This window comes from Paroedura picta, chromosome 1, assembly GCF_049243985.1.
Source record: "Paroedura picta isolate Pp20150507F chromosome 1, Ppicta_v3.0, whole genome shotgun sequence".
Taxonomy (NCBI): Eukaryota; Metazoa; Chordata; class Lepidosauria; order Squamata; family Gekkonidae; genus Paroedura; species Paroedura picta.
This window is the reverse complement of record NC_135369.1, coordinates 42,039,943-42,060,653: the sequence shown is the minus strand read 5'-3', so window position 1 is coordinate 42,060,653 and position 20,711 is coordinate 42,039,943. Positions and strand designations below refer to the sequence as shown.

At 47.7% G+C, this 20,711-nt stretch overlaps 1 protein-coding gene across 1 annotated transcript; it reads left to right on the top strand.

Annotated features, from left to right (window-relative positions):
- The first annotated feature begins 8,723 nt into the window (after nucleotides 1-8,723).
- Nucleotides 8,724-19,895, top strand: VSX1 (visual system homeobox 1). The gene is made up of 5 exons (XM_077335254.1): nucleotides 8,724-9,154; nucleotides 10,482-10,560; nucleotides 12,843-12,966; nucleotides 14,830-15,010; nucleotides 19,204-19,895. The coding sequence occupies exons 1-5, from the start codon at nucleotides 8,752-8,754 to the stop codon at nucleotides 19,470-19,472; spliced, it is 1,056 nt and encodes a 351-aa protein (XP_077191369.1). The 5' UTR covers nucleotides 8,724-8,751; the 3' UTR covers nucleotides 19,473-19,895.
- Nucleotides 19,896-20,711: the final 816 nt, after the last annotated feature.

Below are 20,711 nucleotides of genomic sequence, written 5' to 3'. Positions count from 1 at the left end.
GAAAATGAACATCCAGTTCCACATGCCTGTTTGGTAAGAGACCCAAATAATTGCACATACTTCTTGAGACATGGTAGAATTTGAAATGGTGGCTGTTTCCTAATCCTATTGACTTATTTGACTTCATTATATCCTACTTTTCCACCCAATGAGGACCCAAAGCAGCTTGCACCATTTATCCTCACCACAATCCTGAGGTAGGCTAGACTGAGTGTATGTGATGAGCTCAAGGTCACCCTGTGGCCGCTTCTGTGGCAGAGTGGAGATTCCAGCCCAGCTCTTCTGGATCCTAATCCAGCACTTCTGCCTTTTCACCACATTCACTGTCATATTTGTCTATTCTTAGCCTTTGAAGGCATTTTATTCAGAAGAAAATCTTATTGGGTTCAGTCAAGTTGTGCTCAGAGTTCAAGTGGACTTTCTGTCAAAACAGTGTGCAAAATAAGTTAGCCCATGAACCAAAAACATGTCTTCTCTGCATCAAGCCGCCAGTTTACTGTACATAGATGAACATGTTGATTTCCCGTTGCTATTGCCTGGAGAGAGCTGAAGATGGCTTTACCCATCCCACTGAACATAACAACTTTGGCAGAAACATGTCCTAAGCAGCATGAATCCACAGGTCACAGTTATGTGTACACAAGTACAATTGAAATCATTGAGGCATAAACATGCCAAGTCCAGGCTAGATTGTTGTCCAACTCCTGATACTACTTACCAAGTACAAAGCTGCAATAGGTTTACGGATGATGACTGAATTTTCACTAACCACAACTGACTGTTCTGCTAACAGTCAGGATGGGTGAGTCTGTACCTGGGATGATACGCTTAAAAATATGATGGCTAAAAGCAGGGGAAATGGATTGATGAAGATGAACATTGCTGTAAGTATGACAGAAAAGAACACTCCGTCTTATTTCCAGATCTCTTCCCTTAAATCAAAGCACCACATTTAACATGAAAATGGATTTCCCGCCCAACCTCAATCTGACAGATTACATTAAAAGCAGTTGGTGCAATTTATTTGTGGTCCAGTGCTGACACATGGCCCGTGCAGAATGCCAACTACCATGGGAGAATAAAACAAAACAAGGACAAGATGGGGGGAAAGCTCAAATTCCAGCAACTTAAAAGAAAAAGGAACAAAAGTAGGTCGAGAGACAAAAAGAGAACAGTGGTGGCAGATCTATACAAAACTTTCCATTACAAGTTTCCAGATCTCTAAAAATAAGTCCATATGCAATTGTTGTCTATCTACTGTGGGTTAAAATATTGATAAGGTTTAAAATCCTCAATCTACTCTTCCAGAGGTGGGTATTTATTTCTCCAGTGTTGTAATACAACTCCTTGAGTTGTAGTAAGGGCATGGAGAGTCCATTCTCATTGACAATTGGTTAGCCTCCAAGAGATGGGCAGATAGTTCAAAAGTAAAAGAGAATCCTCAAAAAACGACGAAAAGATAATACAAAACTGATTTAAACAATAATGTGCTCCCAGAAAAAAAAAAGAATGAAGAAGAAGAGTTGGTTCTTATATGCCAGTTTCCTCTACCCGAAGGAGTCTCAAAGCGGCCTCCAATTGCCTTCCCATTCCCCACAACAGATACCCTGTGAGGTGGGTGAGGCTGAGAGAGCCCTGATATCTCTGCTCTGTCAGAATAGCTTGATCAGTGCTGTGGCGAGCCCAAAGTCATATCCTAAACATAATTTTTGATGAGTAAGTTGCAACTTAAGGTCCACAGATAAAGCAGGCATAAACTTTAAGGCCATAAGGCAGGGGTAGTCAAACTGCGGCCCTCCAGATGTCCATGGACTACAATTCCCAGGAGCCCCTGCCAGCATGCCGGAGTCGTGTGACCTTGAACATATATAGTGAATAAAACTTTGTTGGTCTTAAAGGAGCCATTGGACTCAAACTTTGTTTCACATATAGAATGAAATCCAATCCATGAGATGAGGAGACCACCTGTCTTTCCAGGCCCTTTGAGGCAACTGCTTCTTCCCCTTCCTAACTATGCTCTTGGTGTATGGGTCAACCAAATTGTTAACCATGGGTAGCTGCAAATCTGAATACCACCATCAGCTGAAGAATTTGGGTTGACTGGGAGTCTAAGGGAATGAAACGACAAGGCTTCCAGGTATGTTGAAGGATGTATTCTGTGAGTTTCATGCTCAGATCTTAATTTCTAGGCATGTGAGGGGTTTGATTGATTGATTGATTGATTCGTTGGTTGATTGGTTGTATAGTCTGCTCCTCCCTGCAAGCAGGCTTGGGGCAGTTCACATCATACAATACATTATTAAAATCACCATGAAAACAATAATAAAACCTTGCAGTGCTTTGTCTTCTTGCCTCTTATTCTAGTTTGTCACCTGCCTGTCAGTCCGTTTATGGGCATCCTATAATTTTTCCCTTTGAGTTCGCCTTTCAGTTTGGTGGTGGGAATATTGGAGATAAATGGAGGACTGTGGAGGACTGAATTGGGATTGTGACCACAGAGTGTGGAGAGAGGTGGCTTAAGCCAATCCCTGACATCTCCCTATCCTGCTTTCCTGACCTGAAACAATTCCAAGAGCCCTTATTTGACTGCCTGAGTAAATTTATGTGTAACGTATTACCATGTAGGAACTCAAATGACAACTTTTAAACTCCTTGTGATCTTATGAGTTTGATGTCTTAATTTTAACTAATTTTGTATTGAACAGTCAATTTGTTTGAAATGGCCAATGGCGGACTAATAAATTGAATCTCAATCAAATCTGAGTAAATGTATGTGTAGCCCAAGAGTTTCAGGTGGGGAAAATGGAAAGAGGGCAGGGGGATTAAACCCCCTTCTCCCTGACTACTGTGGTCTCAATCGGAATCACATGCCTACACAAGCCTCAGGGATGAGCTGGGGAATGAAGTGCCATGTTTGTGTGTCCCATTTCTCCCACCCAACCACCAAGGAAGTTTCTCATGCCTTTAAGACAAACAGCTATCAGGTGATCTTCTCTTCACCCCTAGGTGAGGAGCACATCTGCCTGTTGAATTTCTGTCTGTTATACATCAAGATAAGCCCTGGGGGGGGGGAAAGCAGCAGTCCTTTAAATCATTCTTTCTCTACCTCTGGTGACCATGAGCAACTCTGATGAATTGTTGCATGGACCAAGTAGGCTGCAAGCCACAAGCTCTCCATACAGTGGTCTGAGGGTGGGGTGGGTCGGTAGTGGAACCAGCTTGATTCAAGGCCGGAGGCCCCAGAGAAACCGAGAAGGGAGGTGTGACTCTTGAAAGCTTCTGCCCTCAAGCTTGTAAAGCACTGCCAGAATCAAAGCCAGCACGTAGCAACTCCCCTGAAGCCCCGGAGGTCCCTTGCAATTCTGGCAGAACCCCAGGCCACAACTGGGGGCTGGTCACCGTTGTGTCTCCCGGAGGGCCCCTAACCCCCAACGAGTGTGGCTGTGGAGGGAGGGGGTGCCCCAACACCAATGCCAGGAGGACCAGGAGGAGGCTCTGATTGCCCCACTTGAGGCTCTGATTGCGGAAAGATCGGCAGCCCTTTGGGCTGTGGACAACAGGGTGAATACCTCAATACGGATTGAGTTGGAGTCTGACCCTCCCCTCAGGGGAGCATCTCCCCCCTTTCACTGGCCCGCAGTCCCAGGAGTGGCTTAAGGATTCCCGGGGCCCCAGCACAGGACTACTGCGGAGGGAGCAGCCCGACTTTCTCCCGGGGAAGCTGAGTGGGACGTTTCCTTTGCGCCTCCTCTCGCTTTGGGGTTGGCTGTTGTTGTTTCTGTGTGTGTGTTTGTTTTAAAGATTCCTCCACATTCTCGGTGCTTCATCCCTCAGCTTTCCCAATGCCCCGGAGGCGTATCCAGATGCAAGGCTTCTGCATCCAGGCAGGAAGAGCTCAGCATTTTAACGTCAAGGGCTGAAATTAAGCTGATTCTGGTGCCATGTCCACACACACACACACACCCCAGCCCGCGGGAGAGAGGGAGAGGAAAGAGTTTTATCCCCTAATATCGAGTCGGACAGGAAATTTGTGGTGGGTGGTGGCCGGATTAGGGTTTCTAATTACTGCGCCAGATTTCCTTCCTGACGCTTGCAGCGAAAGTCCCCGGGATCCAAGAGACCTGCAAAACGAGGAAAGTGGACGGGGTCGAGGAGGCGAGGAGAGGGACCCGCTCAACTGGAGGCGCGCCGCTCCTATGGGGGGGGGGGCAGCTGCGGAGCCAGGCGCCGGGGGAGACCTCCGCGGAGAGCCAGTCCGGAAAGCCGGCGCGCGCGAGCGTCGCCCAGGCAGGTCTCCGCAGGCCGCGCAGAGGAGTTAGGCGAGTGGCGGAAATCCCAGGCACGATCCCGTCAAGGGAGCTCGGCAGGCGCCCTCGCAGGGCCACCCCGAGGAAGCCCCGAAGGGCAGCCGGGAGGTCGAGGGGACCACGCGGCCGGGGACAGGGCGGGGCCTTGGAGAGGACGCCTTAGCAAGAGGGCTGCGCACTTGCGCCAGTAAAGAGATCAACGGAAGCTTCTCTTCATTAGTGAGGGCGGGCCGGTCTTCATCAACGGGGCCCGAAAGGCTCTTGACGCTCCGCGGGGAGCGCTGGGAGACGGAGCCTGGCTTTTTCGAAAGCCCAGCACGGACTAAAGATTTCCGTTCCGGCTGGCAACTGAAGGGGGCTCGTCCGGTCGCGCTTCCAGGAGAGCGTGGCTCCCGGGCACATATTCGCAGATGGGCCAGTTCCACTGAAGTGATGCACCAAAGCAAACATGATGATTCCCGCGTCTCAACAAACATTTGCCCGGCAGGAGACCCCTGTCCATCAGGTTCACTTCGCTGCTTCCTACCGCCCGTCCTTCCGCCTTGCTTCTTGCCAGAGGGGGGGGGGGAATTTGGGCTTAAGAAGTGGGGTCCGCAAAACCGGCAGCCTTGTAACCTTGCCAGCCACCCCCTCTTCCTTGATCGTGGCTGACAACTTCAGAACGAGAATCCAACTTTTCTTTTTCTTCTTCTTCTTCATTATTATTATTATTACATCATCATCATCATCGTCATCAATAATAATAATAATAATAATAATAATAATAATAATAATAATGCAAAATGTAATCATCAAAAGCAAAACCATTCAAATCACAAAATTACCGTCAATGAAAGTTATTGTTTTGCTAATCCTAGGAACAGCTTGCAAGGGCAGATTTGGGTCTTTCTTTAATAATGTCCAGTTAATACGCAGCCCTCTTGTAATTATCTTTATCAGAAGACCCCCCTCTTTAATCTGGTTGTTTAGCGCAAAAAAAAAAAAACCAGTACCAAAAAAAAAAGGGGGGGGGAGAAATCTGCTTTTAGAGCACTGGATGTAAGCTCTTTGTCCGTACTAGTTTGCATAGACAGATGATGCCATTCTGGTGCAAGAACTGGACCCTCCCCCTCCGGGAGAGGTGAAAAACACCTACTAGTTATAAGTGTCATTGGGGCTGCCGGGAGCAGAGAGTTTCAAGACTGGAGCTGCCCTCTTGGATTCCAGGGAGGCTAAAAATAACGCTGACCTGGAATCACTGCTTGACTCTTCTGGCCAAGGATGCCCCAGACAAATGCCCCGGCATCCAAGTGTTGGCCAGCTGACTTCAGTGGGCAGCCAATCCCATCGGCAAAGTTTCTTTCTGCCTAGTAGTAGAGGTCCCTTGTAAACTCAGCTAAAGTAGCCGAGAAAGCGGGAGAACCAATTCTAACCCAATGTACATTCTACTCTTCCCAACTAAGGTTGTCTAATTTTGGCACCAAGGCTTGAGGCACCTGTGAAAGGACTTTGGAAACACCATTCCCCTTCCCACAGTATAGTCCCACAAGCTAGGCAGAGGTCAGCAGCTACTGGCCTCTTAAAGTGTGAGCATTCCTCTTCCAAAGATAGCTTTTGCATGAGAACTGAAGTTGCCAGAAGGGCTGGAGAAGAAAAAGCCTTTGATAGAGGCTTAATGGGTGGCAATGGGCAGGCTATTCATGTGCACCTAGGTCATCGTTTTGACCATGGAGGAATCCCTGAAATATTCTTTAGGCTTTGAGAAACCTCAGAAGTGGTGACATGCCTCTTCAGAGAAGTGAGTATGGAAGCAAGTTGCAGGAGTCAGCCAATCCATCCATCCATCATTTACCATTTCCATTGTGGAGAAAGACACTAGGCCTGTAGAGCAACATGGGAAGTGGGCTCCACCGACATCTAGTGATCTCAGCCACTACTCAGACTTCTTGAAAAGGCCACATAACCCCTGGGAAGCTCACATGTAACCCCAGGGTTCCCTGGAACTTGGACATAGGTAAATAACATTGGGCAGGCTATTGGTGGTATGTAGATAAATAACATCTCATTGATCTTCTGTTGAAAAGACAGGACGTTTCCCCCCACCCCTCCAAGCAGTTGGCAATCCTACAGACATCCTCCCCCCCCCCTCCGGGTAGGTACTGCCCTGTATGAGTGCCAGGTGAAATCCTACAAGTGCCCATTTTGTTACAATTACATGTGCTTAGAAGATGCTTAGAAGTAGAAGTTTGTGACTGCTGGAATACATGCATACATAGAAGTCAGGCCATATCAGTTCAGCCTCAGCCACTCTGGCTAGCAGTGATTCTTCAGGGTCTGAAGTAGAGATCTTTCAGATCACCAAACCACCTGACTGTTTTAACTGGAGATGGCAAAGAATGAACCTGGGATCTTCTGCAGGCCAAGAATTCGCTCTACCATGGAGCCATGGCTCCTCCATCATTTCCTGTTAGAGGGAAACATCCATTGAGCTAATTGCATATGATGCTCAGACTTTGGAGAGTCAGCTAATGGACTCTCAGCAGGCTCTGAGCCCTACTCAGAACCAAGTCTGAAATTACGACCCCTCTCATTGGCTCTGTGAGCAACCAATGCACAGTCATTTATAACGGTGTTCCCCAACCACCGGGCTGTGGCCTGGTGCCGGGCAGCGAAGGCCCTGGCACTGGGCCGTGGCTCCCTGTCTCCACAGGGCTGCGCCCAGGCCGCGCATGCGCGTTTGCACCATGCGCGACCACAAACGCACATGCACGGCATTTCCACGCATGCTGTAGCATGCGCGGCCGGGCAATCGCCCTTCCTGCCGCCGCGGGTCCGCAGCCTGAAAAAGGTTGTGGACCACTGATTTATAAGGCCCAGGAATCTTATTCCTACAGCAGAACTTGAGCACATGTTGACCCAGTCAAAGTGAGGGTAGTTGAAATCTGTCAGTCTATTATCTACTTGGGTCACCTCTCTTATTTCCTTCCCCATCTCAAGATCAGCCTCAAGGGTTTGATAAGAGAAGCAATCCTTCATCCCAACCCCACCTCTGCTCCAGCAAAATAATGTCAGGTATGAGACCAGGAAAAGGACCCCTGCTTGTCCGTGTGCTGGGCAGGCAGAAGGGGAAGTGTGGGAAGACACAGAACCCTCATAGGCTGATCAGAGGCCCTTCCCTTCCTTCACTTCAATAAGTTCAATATGACTGTGGTCAGTAGTGCCAAATGCCATCCTTTTGTGGTTTCTTAAAAGTACCTAACCCTGACAGCATCTGCATGGAAAAGCTGGGGGGGGGGGGGCAGACATAATTATAACTCTGGCAAGCCAAACCCGTTTAAAAGAGGCCTCTTCAGTCATAATTCCCACTCCTGTTTGATGCATTAATGACACATATTGTAGCATTTTGTGACTTTGTTTTTAACACTGCAGGAATTCTCTCTCTCTCTCTCTCTCTCTCTCTCTCTGTGCACCTGCACAGGTGTAGTTTCAGTCTGTTAAACTGAAGGAGAGACTGCTCCAATGAGATTAAAAAAGGTAAAGGTATCCCCTGTGCAAGCACCGGTCATGTCTGACCCTTGGGGTGACGCCCTCCAGCGTTTTCATGGCAGACTCAATACGGGGTGGTTTGCCAGTGCCTTCCCCAGTCATTACCGTTTACCCCCAGCAAGCTGGGTCCTCATTTACCGGCCTCGGAAGGATGGAAGGCTGAGTCGACCTTGACCCGGCTGCTGGGACTGAACTCCCAGCCTCATGGGCAAAGCTTTCAGACTGCATGTCTGCTGCCTTACCACTCTGTGCCACAAGAGGCTCTTTCCATGCTAACTACCTAAACTCAATTACGACTGCACCCACATTTGCCAGTTGAGAAGCTGGAACAGTGGTTAGGGTAGACCTGGTTTTCAGATCCATTGCTGCCTGTGTAGGTCTGATGGGACAGCCTTCAAAAAGTTTCACAAACAGGTCAACTCTTCTGTGGCCGGGAGCCTCCCTGGGACCTACCCCCGGCCCTCCTCCGCACTTCTAGACCCGCCTGAAGGAGTCCCAATGAACAGGCCGTCAAACGGCAGCAGAAAGCCTCCAGGGCGCCCTGGGGGGATCGTGAGGAGCCCGCGGGGCAAGGGGCGGAGAGGCCTCCCCAGGCGGGCGGGCGGGCGGGCGAGAGGCGAGCGCTGCAGGCTCCCACTGCCGGCCTCGCTGGGCGTCCCGGGCGCGCGGCTTGCTGGCCGAGGGGGCCGGAGCGAGCGGGTCCCGCGCGAGGTCTTGGCGGGAGAGGGGGCGAGCCCTTCGGGGGCGCCAGTGGCCCGCGGGGGCTCCGGAGGCGCTGGGGGCGCGGCTTCGGCGCGGGGGCTGGACACGAGGCCCCCTCCTTCCTCCCCCCCCCCGCGGCGGCGGCTGATTGGCGGCGGGCGGCGGGGGGCGCGCCATAAAAGGGCCGGGGCCGGGGCCGGGTGCGGATCGGAGCGGCATGACGGGCCGGGAGGCGCTGGCCGAGGGCGGCGCGGGCAGGGGGCAGGCGCTGGCGCCCCGCGGGGAGAAGGCGTCGGCGCGGCCGTCCAGCGGCATCGTGCGCGCCTCCAAGGGCTTCGCCATCACCGACCTGCTGGGCTTGGAGGCCGAGCTGCAGCCGCCCGCGCCCGGCCCGGCCGCCTCGTCGCGCTGCGAAGCCCTGCCCGGGGCCGCCCTCCCGCTCGGCTTGGGCTTCCTCTGCGGCTTCGCCCCGCAGCAGCCCGCCGGCGCGCCCTGCCTCCTGCCCGCCCACCTGCCCTTCCTGCCGCCCCCGCCGCCCCCGCCGCCGCCGCGCCCCGAGCCCCACGGCCAGCCCGCCGCGCCCGCCCGCAAGCGCCCCCCGCTCCACGCCCCACTCTCCGGTAAGCGCGCCCCGGCCCCAGAGCCGCACGCAGCCAGCCAGCCAGCCAGAGCGGGGCCGAGAGGGACGCCCTCGGCGGCGGTGGCGGCGGCAGCAGCCCGGGCTGGATGCTTCGCCTCGACGGCTCTCGGCGGCCCGCAGCGCCCACCGCCACCACCCCGGGCTGGGGAGGGGAGAACCGGCTTCCTCGCGGGAGGGGGGCGGGTGGTCTTCGAGGGCCCGGGAAGCGCCGTCCGGGCGGTGGCAGAGGCCGCTGGGGATCCGGGAGCAACCGAGGCACTCTCTTTAGTCCGAACTTGTTTGCACTGCAAGCCAGTCCCGGCACCTCAGCCCTGCCTTGAGCAGAGCATCCCCCAGCAAATGGGGAAAGGCACCTGTTGTTTCCGATGGCTTTCCAAGTGTGGTTGGTGGGGCTTAGCCGCTTCCCTGGAGCCTATGGCAAATCCCACCAAAGACTATTGAACACGTGAGATCCAGATGGGCAGCCGTGTTGGTCTGAAGTAGCACAAAAAAATCAGAGCCCAGTGGCACCATTAAGACCAACAAAGATTTATTGAACTTTCAAGGCGTATCTCCTGGACTCGCTCTGAGCCCTGGGAAATGAGGTGCCTGAGAACAGTGGGCTCTACACTCCTGTTGCGCCGCTAAGAGTGTTGCGGAGGACATCCCGAAAGCCATTAGACTCACACTTTGTTTGGGTGGGACAGAATGATTTTGGGATTGTCTGAACAGGCAAACTTCCGATAGAGAAGGTGCCAATATGGTGTGGGACCCCAGGTGATATACCTAAAATAAGGGCTATCTGACATCTTCTGCTGTGGTTCAAGGAGGACTTCTTGTAGGGCTTGGCTATTCCTAGCCTGTTTCCATTGGTCCTTGGGTAGATAAATTGGGCTGGCTCTCCTTTTTCTCCCACCCTGGCCTCGCAGAGAGCTGTGCTGTCCATCTGCTCGTGTTGTTCTCCTGGTGCTGAAAAGCTAGCGTCTGTGCCAGCACTCCCCACTCCTTTCTTTTGCTTGGCAGAGGAGATGGATGGAGCTGACCTATATTCCCGATGACTGAGAAGAGTGGGTTTAATCAGCGCTGGCCACTTGCCAACCCTGCTTGCTCTCCTGGCTGGCAGTCATCTGCCCCCCTCTCCTTGGTTCCTCCCGGTGCCATTGTTGGGCATGGCCCAGTAGAAAGGTTCATTGCATGTGGGTCAGCATGGAGGCACCGGCGGACTGCCGCCTCCCCCAGCTATCTCTCTAAATACTTTTCTTGTTAGATACCAACTTGGGGGGACGACAGATTTGATCACTTTTCTTTTCTTTTGAAATATGTAACAGATGAAGATAGCTTGTCAGGGGACAAGAGTGACCTGAAGGTTTCTGGGTCCCAGATCAAGAGAAAGAAACGGCGGCACAGGTAACAATGCAAGCAATAGGGGCCATGACCTGGATCCCCGCTAACCTTAAGCTGTAATGCCAGCTTTCAAATTAATCTCCCTAAGAAAATGTCACGGTTTCTGCATTTTTAAGCTTTACTGTACATATCAGAGGGAGACTTAACTACTTCCATCCACTACTTAATTTCTACAGTGATTGTTTTGAGGGTTCATGACAAACTGTCACTCAGTCATTGGTTGAGAAGAATAACAGCTATTTGTATACCCTGCTTTTTACTGTCCTAAAGGTAAAGGTATTCCCTGTGCAAGCACCGAGTCATGGCTGACCCTTGGGGTGACGCCCTCTAGTGTTTTCTTGGCAGACTCAATACAGGGTGGTTTGCCAGTGCCTTCCCCAGTCATTACCATTTACCCCCAGCAAGCTGGGTACTCATTTTACAGACCTCGGAAGGATGGAAGGCTGAGTCAACCTTGAGCCAGCTGCTGGGATAGAACTTCCAGCCTCATGGTCAGAGCTTCAGACAGCATGTTGGCTGCCTTACCACCCTGCACCACAAGAGGCTCTTTTTTACTGCCCTACGGAGTCTCAAATTGCCTGCCCTTCCTCTGTGAAGATCAGTGGAACTGGGAGAGGTCTGAGAAAACTGTGGCTGGTCAAAAGTCACCCAGCCATCTGCATGTGGAGGAACCAAACTGGCTCTTAAACTAGGAGTAGCTGCTTATAGATTTTGTTATAACCGTCTTTTGTTTGCTGTATGGTATTAAGAACCATACATACCAGATTCTCTGTTAGGAGATTGTTCTTCTAAATTGAAGTTGCCAGTTGAAAACAATTTTTAAATGTCCCTTGATGAAGCTATGCAGCAAAATGCATTGGGATCAATTTAGAATTTTGAATATTAAAGAATCAACTGAAGCTTGAAGACTCCCTAGAAGTCTGTTGATTACACTGAATGATTTGATGCACCACACTGGAATCCCAGTGCCCTCTTGCTTGCTTTGTGGCAAGAAAAGTGGCATCTTGGTTATGGAAATCCTTCCCGCAACTGCTCATCTGAGATCTAGTCCATTTCTGTTATCTACTAGGCCAAGAAGTTTTTTTTGTGCATGAAGGCATTCAGTTGATGGGTGGTGGGTATATGTATGCTTGCAAACTTTTTTGGTTTTTAATGGAATTTTCATGTCTGGATGTTGATATTTTGGTAGAATTATTTTAAACTTTTGATTGTTTGTGGAAGCTACCTCAGAAGCCTTCTCTGAGAGGTGAGGTATAAAATTTTTAAAAATGCAATCACCCTCTCATGTTTTCCTTTACTCAAGGAAGATTTTTCAGGTAACTAGACTGCAGGGAGTGAGAATGGTGTATTGAATGAGGTGTGGAAAATTACGTAGTTGTGGTAAGGAGTGTGTCAGAGCAAAGATCCATCTGGTCTAGCATCCTTGTTCCTACCGCTCCCAACATAATGCCTTGGAACTCGCCGGCAGGTCACAATATTAGCTGCCATTCATATTCAGAGACATGTAGCTGTTGAGTGATCAGTAGAGTATGGCATGGGTTCATGATGCTTTCAAAGTACCTGTGCTGGACACTGCTCTGCAACCAATTCTGCAGTAGTAGTCTTGGTGCCTCTTTACTGTTCTGACACCCCTAATAAGGGGGCTCAGTTCTCTCATGCATACTCAGCAGCACTGAGTGGCAAAACCTGGTAGACATGCAAAGAATTTCCACATGAGCTGTGATTAACTGCTATTCAGTCCCAGTGATGGACTCTAATACTAGTATCATAGGAGAGAGGGGGGAAATCTATTTTACACAAAGATATCCTCCTATCTCCCAAACCTTGGGCAGCAGGTTGGACAGCTCCCTCTTTCTTTCTCATTTCCTCAGAATGGGGAGAAATTTATTTGCCAGCCAAGATTTTAGACTAGTCTGTGTAACATGTAGCCAGACAAGCTGAGTGTGGTCACGCAGGAGGCATGGCTTATCTGGGGCTCAATATTTCCCCTACTTTTGCAGGCTGACCATGTAAGCCTTGGGGGGGGGAGTAGGGGTGGGAAGGGGAAGCTATTAGACATTTTTCTTGGCTGGTCAGAAGCTGTACATGTCTTAAATAGTGAGGCTTAGAAGGTGTAATTCATTCTACCCACAGTTCGCAAACTTTTAATATAGACACTAAGTTGCCATGATCGTGGCTCATGTGCCCATTGTTTACAGTGGGTAGAAGATATGTTATTCATTTTGTGTGTGTGAAAGAGGCAACTGGACACCATGACTGTTTTTTTAAATCTTCTGTACCTTCAGGACAGTATTTACTGCCCACCAATTGGAGGAACTGGAAAAGGCTTTCAATGAAGCTCATTACCCTGATGTCTATGCCAGGGAAATGTTAGCAATGAAAACTGAGCTCCCTGAAGACAGGATACAGGTATGTAGATATGTGCCCCATAAGCTACACACAGAGGACCATGGGAAATGCATTGGCACTGGAAGCCCTTCTTTATACTTAAAGATGACATATATCCATATCAAGGAGGGAAAGTGACATGGTAAATATTGATCTCACGCTAAGCAGGATTGGTACTTGGATGGGAGACCCCCAAGGAAGACTCTGCAGAAGAAGGCAATGGCAAACCACCTCTGCTTCTCACTTGCCTTGAAAGCACATTATGGAACCAGAGTAGTATGGATGACTCCCTAATGCCTGCTGCATGAAACAGGCAGAGTTTACTCTCCCCCCCCCCCAAACAATTATGGACATAATGCTTGGTGGGATTTTTGAATCTCTAATTCATTTGAATTTGACACCCATAAGCTGTAGATAAAAGAGCTGTGTGCTCCTCACACAGGTTCTGCACTTAATCTGGAACACATACAGCTTCTCTGCTTGATAAAAGATGTTTGGAGGAATAGAGGATCATAGTACAAGAAAGGCCTGTAGCCACAGTGGTGCAAAAAGGGATGTGGCCCCACCAATCATTTTACATGCCCCAACAATTAGCATTAGGGGCTGTGAAATATGTCACAAGTCTTCTGCCAATGGGTGAATCCCTCCCTCCCTCCCTCCCTCCCTCCCAAGCTTTGCCAATTCTCTTTCCTTCCTTTCTCCCTGGCTTTCCCTTTGCACTTCACTTCCTGCACTTCCATCTGTGCTCTGAAGCATGTGACACAATCCTTTCCCCTCCTTAGTTTGCTAGCTTGTGCCAGTAATGGATTCCTCTGAACTGCAGCACTGTAGCACATTGATGCAGAAGCAAGAAGGCCTCTATTTTTTTCCTAATTGGGGAATTTTCAAGGGTGGTCAGGATCAGAGGGGCTAGGTGGCAGCAACAATGTCTGTATTCTGCCTTTCACAAGTGGACTCATGACCATTTTATGTTGTGTGCTGATGCCCATGTAACTGTTTTAGCCCTTGGGGTAGAAGGAGAGAACCCACAGTGAATTAAGATTTCACAGCATTTAAAAAATCTCTGTAAAATGGTGGCAACTGATGCTGGCAGCAATTTTGCCTTCTGTTTTAACAGGGTTCAGCAAGGGGAGGGAATCAATCTCTTTTGCTGTAGAGGGCAGCCTCCCCAGCTTCTCTTCCCATCTGCGTGAAGCAAAAAAAAAGGCACCTGTCCCCTACATCAGGGGTAGTCAACCTGTGGACCTCCAGTTGTTCATGGACTACAATTCCCATGACCCCCATGCCAGCGTTTGCTGGCAGGGACTCATGGGAATTGTAGTCAATGAACATCTGGAGGACCACAGGTTGACTACCCCTGCCCTACATGACAGGCAGACTGCAGATGTAAAGGAAAAGTGTGTGTGTATGGACTTGTTAGGGATGCCAACTCCATTCCTGGAGATTTGGTGGATGGAGTCTGGGGAAGGTAGAGGAAGGACATAGACTCTATGGTATCATACCTGGTTAATGTCCTTCATCCACCTCCACCCGTCAGACTCTACCTTCTGAAATAGCCATTTTCTCCAAGGAAAATGTTCCCTCTTGTGATAACTTGCAATTCTGGGAGATCTCCAGGCACCACCTGGATCCAGGCCTTTGTCTAATAGGAAACTGAACAGGTGTTCATTCAAAAAAGTAGCGTCAAAACTGAGATGCTGTTAATTTGGGTAAAAGTCATATGTTGTATGAAACTTTTATTACCTTATTTTTGAGAAATGAGATACTGATGCCTTCTTCTAAATACATGAATTGATGACCTCATCTTCCTCTCTCTCTCAAATACACATACTAGCACTGGTAATGTAATAAGACTGCTGTCCTATACGTGCTCTCCTACAACAGGTCTGGTTTCAAAACCGAAGAGCCAAGTGGCGGAAACGCGAGAAGTGCTGGGGCCGCAGCAGCGTCATGGCAGAATATGGGCTTTATGGTGCTATGGTGAGACATTCCATCCCGCTACCTGAATCCATCATCAATTCTGCCAAAAGTGGGTTAGTGGGCTCCTGTGCCCCTTGGCTGCTTGGTAAGAAAACATGTAGTGCCATGTCTGAATTAGTTGCGCTCAAACTCTTAAGTAAGAGAATTAGGAGGCACATTGATGGACAAAAGCTATTGAGAAAGAAGCAGCATGGGTTCTGTAAGGGAAGAGCTTGTCTCACTAAACGTTTAGAATTCTTTGAGGGGGTGAACAAGCATGTGTTTAAGAGTGACCAAATAGATACTGCTTATCTAGGCTCTTTTGATAAAATTCCTGATCAAAAGACTGCCATGGAAACAGGTTCAATGAAATTAATGAGCAGTAGGTTTAGAATCGACAAAAGGAAGCCCTTCTTCACCCCAAGAGTAATTAACACATGGAATCCACTCCCCTAGGAGTGTCAGTGGCTATAAGCATAGACTGTTTCAATAGGGACTGTATAAACATGGAACAGAGGTCCATCAGTGGCTATTAGCCACAAAATATAAATGGAGCACTATGTCTGGGACAGTGGTGCTCTGCATTCTTGATGCCTGTGGGGCCACAGTGGAAGGGCTTCTGGAGTTCTGGCTTTGCTGGTGGATGTCCTGATGGCACCTGGGTTTTGGTCACAGTATGACACACAGTGTTACTCTGGATGGGTCATTGGCCTGATCCAGCATGGTTTCCCTTATGATCTTGTTAAGCTGTCATACATGCCTGTCAGTCAGGGTAGAGTTGATGAAGGTCACCAAGATACAGCATATATTTAGTCTCTTCTTTAGTCTCTTTAGCCTCCTCTAGGTAAAACATAGTCCTAAAATGGGATACTGTTTCAGCGATGGAAAATGTGTCACCCACAATCCTTGACAGAAGGAGGTGTGGTTTTCACTGACAGGCACCCCTCAGTACATTGCATGCACAAATATATGTATGCATGTCATGGGCACACACATACACACAATTATAATAGTCATCCCTTTCTTCTACAAATATCCCACCCATCATAGTATTGGGCATTGTAGCAGTAAATACATGTTACAAAGTGGTTAAAGATATGAGCAACTTTACTATTTAAATGTTATTTTAACATTTCTATTTAATTCTTATTTGACACTTAATTTTTATGTTTTAGAAAAAAGGAAAAGATTGGTAGGTGACATATCTCGAACAGAATTGGCTTTTTCTACACTGAGCTGTCAGATATCATTAGGCACAGCATATTTTTTCCTTGTATTAAGTGTAAATTAACTCTCAAAGCTAATGGGTGGGCTCTACTCCTATCATTCCAGTAAGCAAAGTTTGAAACTTTCTTCCAACTTATTCCTCTGAACTACCTAAATAGGCAGAAAGCTCTTTGGAGAATGGTTGGATCTGCCACAATGACTCCTGTCCAACCCTCAGAGCATGGTAGGGAAGCTGTGAACACAGAAGAGTTGACCTGTTTGTGAAACTTTTGAAGGCTGTCCCCTCAGACCTACACAGGCAGCAATGGATCTGAAGACCAGATCTACCCTAACCACTGTTCCAGCTTCTAAACAGGCAAATGTGGGTGCAGTCGTAATTGAGTTTAGGTAGTTAGCATGGAAAGAGACTCTTGTGGCGCAGAGTGGTAAGGCAGCAGACATGCAGTCTGAAAGCTCTGCCCATGAGGCTGGGACTTCAGTCCCAGCAGCCAGCTCAAGGTTGACTCAGCCTTCCATCCTTCCGAGGTCGGTAAATGAAGACCCAGCTTGCTGGGGGGTAAAACGGTAATGACTGGGGAAGGCACTGGCAAACCACCCCGTATTGAGTCTGCCATGAAAACTCTAGAGGGCATCACCCCAAGGGTCAGACGTGACCCGGTGCTTGCACAGGGGATACCTTTACCTTCAGTTAGCATGGAGAACCCACCAATACAGATGTAATTGTATTTGCAGACAAGTACTTCACTAATCTGACTCTAGGTCACAATTATGCTTGGACCAAATCCAGTTGCCACAATTATATAGCACTCAGTATCTGTAAAGTAAATTTAAGGCATAAATATAAGCAAAGGTCTAAATACATTGTCTGAATACCATCCCTAAGTAGAATTGACTTTGATTTTTAAAAAATTCCTGTGACTTGTGCCAGTGCCAACAAAAAAAACCTCAAACCCAACCAAGGAAAGGTTAATGGGGTCTGAACTTTCTGAGACCGGTAGCAGATAGCTCAATGAAATTGTCAAGCCAGTGTGCTGCAGTGGTCGAAAAGACAAATTCTGTGCTGGGGATCATTAGAAAAGGAACTGGAAATAAAGTGGTTATATTATAATGCCCTTATATATATTTATGGTATGGCCTCATTTGGAATACTATGAATAGTTCTGATTACCATATATCCAAAACGACATTGCAGAGCTGGAAGAGTACAGAGAAGGGCAACCAAGATGATCAGGGGGTTGGAGCACCTTCCCTTTGAGGAAAAACTGAAGAGGCTGGGACATTTCAGTTTAAGGAGAGATATGATAGAAGTTTATAAAGTTATGCATGAGGTGGAAAAAGCTGACAAAGAACTGGTTAGCCACTGTGTGGGACAGAATACTAGACTACAGGGACCCCTGATCTGATACTGCAGGGCCCTTCTTATGTTCTTATATAGGGGATGGACCCATACTAAATTTTCTGCTCATGCACAGCCATTCTGTCAATTGAATAAAATGTTCCTGCCTCCCTTCTTCTTATTGCAGGCTACTGATTTCCCTCAAATGCTTTTCCGGTAGCTGCAGGAACAGCATGAGAGGTAAATGGAGCATCTGCAGCAGGAACAGGGAATTGGTTGAAATTACACCACCTTGATCTAACTGAGCCTTTCTCAACTTTTCTACCTTTGAGAAACACTTGAAACATTACTCAGACTTCAAGAAACCTCAGAAGTGGCGCAATCATGCAGAATATGGTTGGGAAGCATAGCTGTGTACACACATACACAGGGGCCCTCCCTGTCCCACCCCCTCCAGGCCTTCAGTGGCCATTTTGGAGGGGGGGGGAAGGTCAACATGACCATATATGGTCATATCACCCAATAAATGTTTAACAAATTTTAAAAATATATACAAAATGAATTAACTCCCACTCATTAAGCCATCAAAAAACCCCAGGGTTTCACAAAACCCTGGTTGAGAAAGCATGCTCTAACCCGGGGGGCACGCCGGCAGATACAAACGGCCATGCATAGAGCTACCGCGCATGTGTGTTAACGCCCTCTGGTGGTGAAAATGTGCATGTGCAGCAGCTCCGCGTGGCGCCCAGGCTGCTGGCTCTTCCCCACCCTAAAAAGGTTGGGGACTGCTACTATAACCCATAGAGAACTATTTTGGGCATGTACCTAGTGGATATGATTTGTAATATTTTGATAAGCAGGGGGGAATCTTGGTTGAGGCAGGGAATCACTTATTCCTAGCAAGTTGATAGGGAAAGGGAGGCTAAGGTGAGGTATTATCCTGCTCGTCTGGTGCTACATGCCACCTCTTTCTCTCTCTTCCTTTTAGGAGAGGGAAAGTTCTGACCTACACTCCTACTTCCAGTCCAGCACTGTTTAGGGTTGCCAGCTCCAGGTTGGGAAATAGGTGGATATTTTGAGGGTAGAGTTTGGGCAGTTGAGGGACTTCAGTGAAGTATAGTGCCGTACAGTCTACCCAGAGATCATTTGTAATCCAGCTATCACCTGGATAGAAACACCACAGCAGCAGCACTTCTCCACTGCAATACTGTGATCCTGAGGTGATTTTTGAGGCAAGGATGCATGAATGGGGAACAGCTGCATGTCAAGCACAGTACTAAAGAAAAAAGGAAAACGATGAACAAAGTAAAATATCAATAGAGAACCAATCATATATAAAATAAACATATGAATAATTAGTACATAATTACTTGTATATGGAAATAAACATGGCCCAGATCTGGAAAGGTAGAAAACAACGTATAAAACAGGAGCATAAATTGCCTTTGATTCTTATTTTTTTAAAAATAAATATTGTTAATCATTCAAGATGAGGTTACAGCATCCAGGTGTGACAGATGAGTTTAAGATGAATGCACACTCCTAGTAAATGTGCTGCAAAAAAGTTTATAGCTGGAGGCATTTATACTTATTTCAGTGGATTTTGAATGTGCCTATTTTTTAAAAAAGAAAAGTAGGCCAAATGATAAAGTAACAATTACTTTTGATGATGTTATATCATGGTTTAATCAGTGTTCTATTTCAATATAGTCTTTTCATTTCTTTCTTTCTTTAAGGGATGCATAAAAAATCAATGGATGTTTCAAGAAAGCCTGAAAGTGAGGAAAAAGGAAATGGTGGCTGGAAATCTGAACGTTCTGATGAGGAATTAAAAAATAAGGAGATAGAACAGGAGAGAAGCTCCAGTGACAAATTCCACTCAATGGACTATTCTGAAGATATTGCAATTGATCTCTCAAGTACAGCAAAACATGAGAAAAAGAGCAGCACTTTGAGACAGTGTCTCAGTGGAGGGCCACAGCCCAAAATGGACAGTGAGCACTAAGAATGGGGAAGAAGACATACATAGCACAACTTAAAAAAAAACCTTCAATACTCTGGGGAAATATTAATATTTATTTTAGTATTCATTAGTATTTTTCAACTAACAATACAGTATTTTGCATTCAAATGAGAACTTTTTGAGATGGTGCCCCATCCAAGATATTAATTTATTTTTTCAACTTAAAAGTTGTTTTATATGTTGTTGTTGTTGTTGTTATGTGCGAAGTCGTGTCCGACCCATCGCGACCCCATGGACAATGATCCTCCAGGCCTTCCTGTCCTCTACCATTCCCTGGAGTCCTTTTAAGTTTGCACCTACTGCTTCAGTGACTCCATCCATCCACCTCATTCTCTGTCGTCCCCTTCTTCTTTTGCCCTCGATCACTCCCAGCATTAGGCTCTTCTCCAGGGAGCCCTTCCTTCTCATGAGGTGGCCAAAGTATTTGAGTTTCATCTTCAGGATCTGGCCTTCTAAAGAGCAGTCAGGGCTGATCTCCTCTAGGACTGACCGGTTTGTTCGCCTTGCAGTCCAAGGGACTCGCAAGAGTCTTCTCCAGCACCAGAGTTCAAAAGCCTCAATTCTTTGACGCTCGGCCTTCCTTAGGGTCCAACTTTCGCAGCCATACATTGCAACTGGGAATACCATAGCTTTGACTAAACGCACTTTTGTTGGTAGGGTGATGTCTCTGCTTTTTAGGATGCTGTCTAGATTTGCCATAGCTTTCCTCCCTAGGAACAAGCGTCTTTTAATTTCTTTGCTGCAGTCCCCATCTGCAGTGATCTTGGAGCCGAGGAAAATAAAATCTGTCACTATCTCCATTTCTTCCCCATCTATTTGCCAGGAGTTTTATATGTAAACATGATCAAATTTAGGGGGAGTAGAAATGCCTTCTTAATATCTTTCACTAAGTCACCTTTTTAGTAACTTTAGAAAATTATCACAAAACTATAACAAAAAATAATTATGGAGGAGAGCTTTGTAAGCTAAACTGAGGTATGATAGTGATTAAAACAAAGTGTGTGCGTGTGTGTGTGGGAGGGAATTCAGAGATAATGATCAAACTTGGTTTCAGGCAGAGGTGTAAAAATGTAGAACAAGAATGGGTAACTTGTATGTTTGGGGACATTGTCTGGATGATAAGTGAAAGGACAGAACATTCCAACCTCATCACAGATGAGCAGGCTCTATAGGAGAATGACTTTGCCTAACCTTGGGTTTCTTGACAGCCCTGGAAGAGTT

Excerpts from the sequence above, each read along its gene's own strand:
- VSX1 (XM_077335254.1), top strand. The coding sequence starts at position 8,752 with ATGACGGGCCGGGAGGCGCTGGCCGAGGGCGGCGCGGGCAGGGGGCAG. Across the intron at positions 9,155-10,481 it reads GCTCCACGCCCCACTCTCCG|ATGAAGATAGCTTGTCAGGG; the intron begins GTAAGCGCGCCC and ends AATATGTAACAG. Across the intron at positions 12,967-14,829 it reads TCCCTGAAGACAGGATACAG|GTCTGGTTTCAAAACCGAAG; the intron begins GTATGTAGATAT and ends CTCCTACAACAG.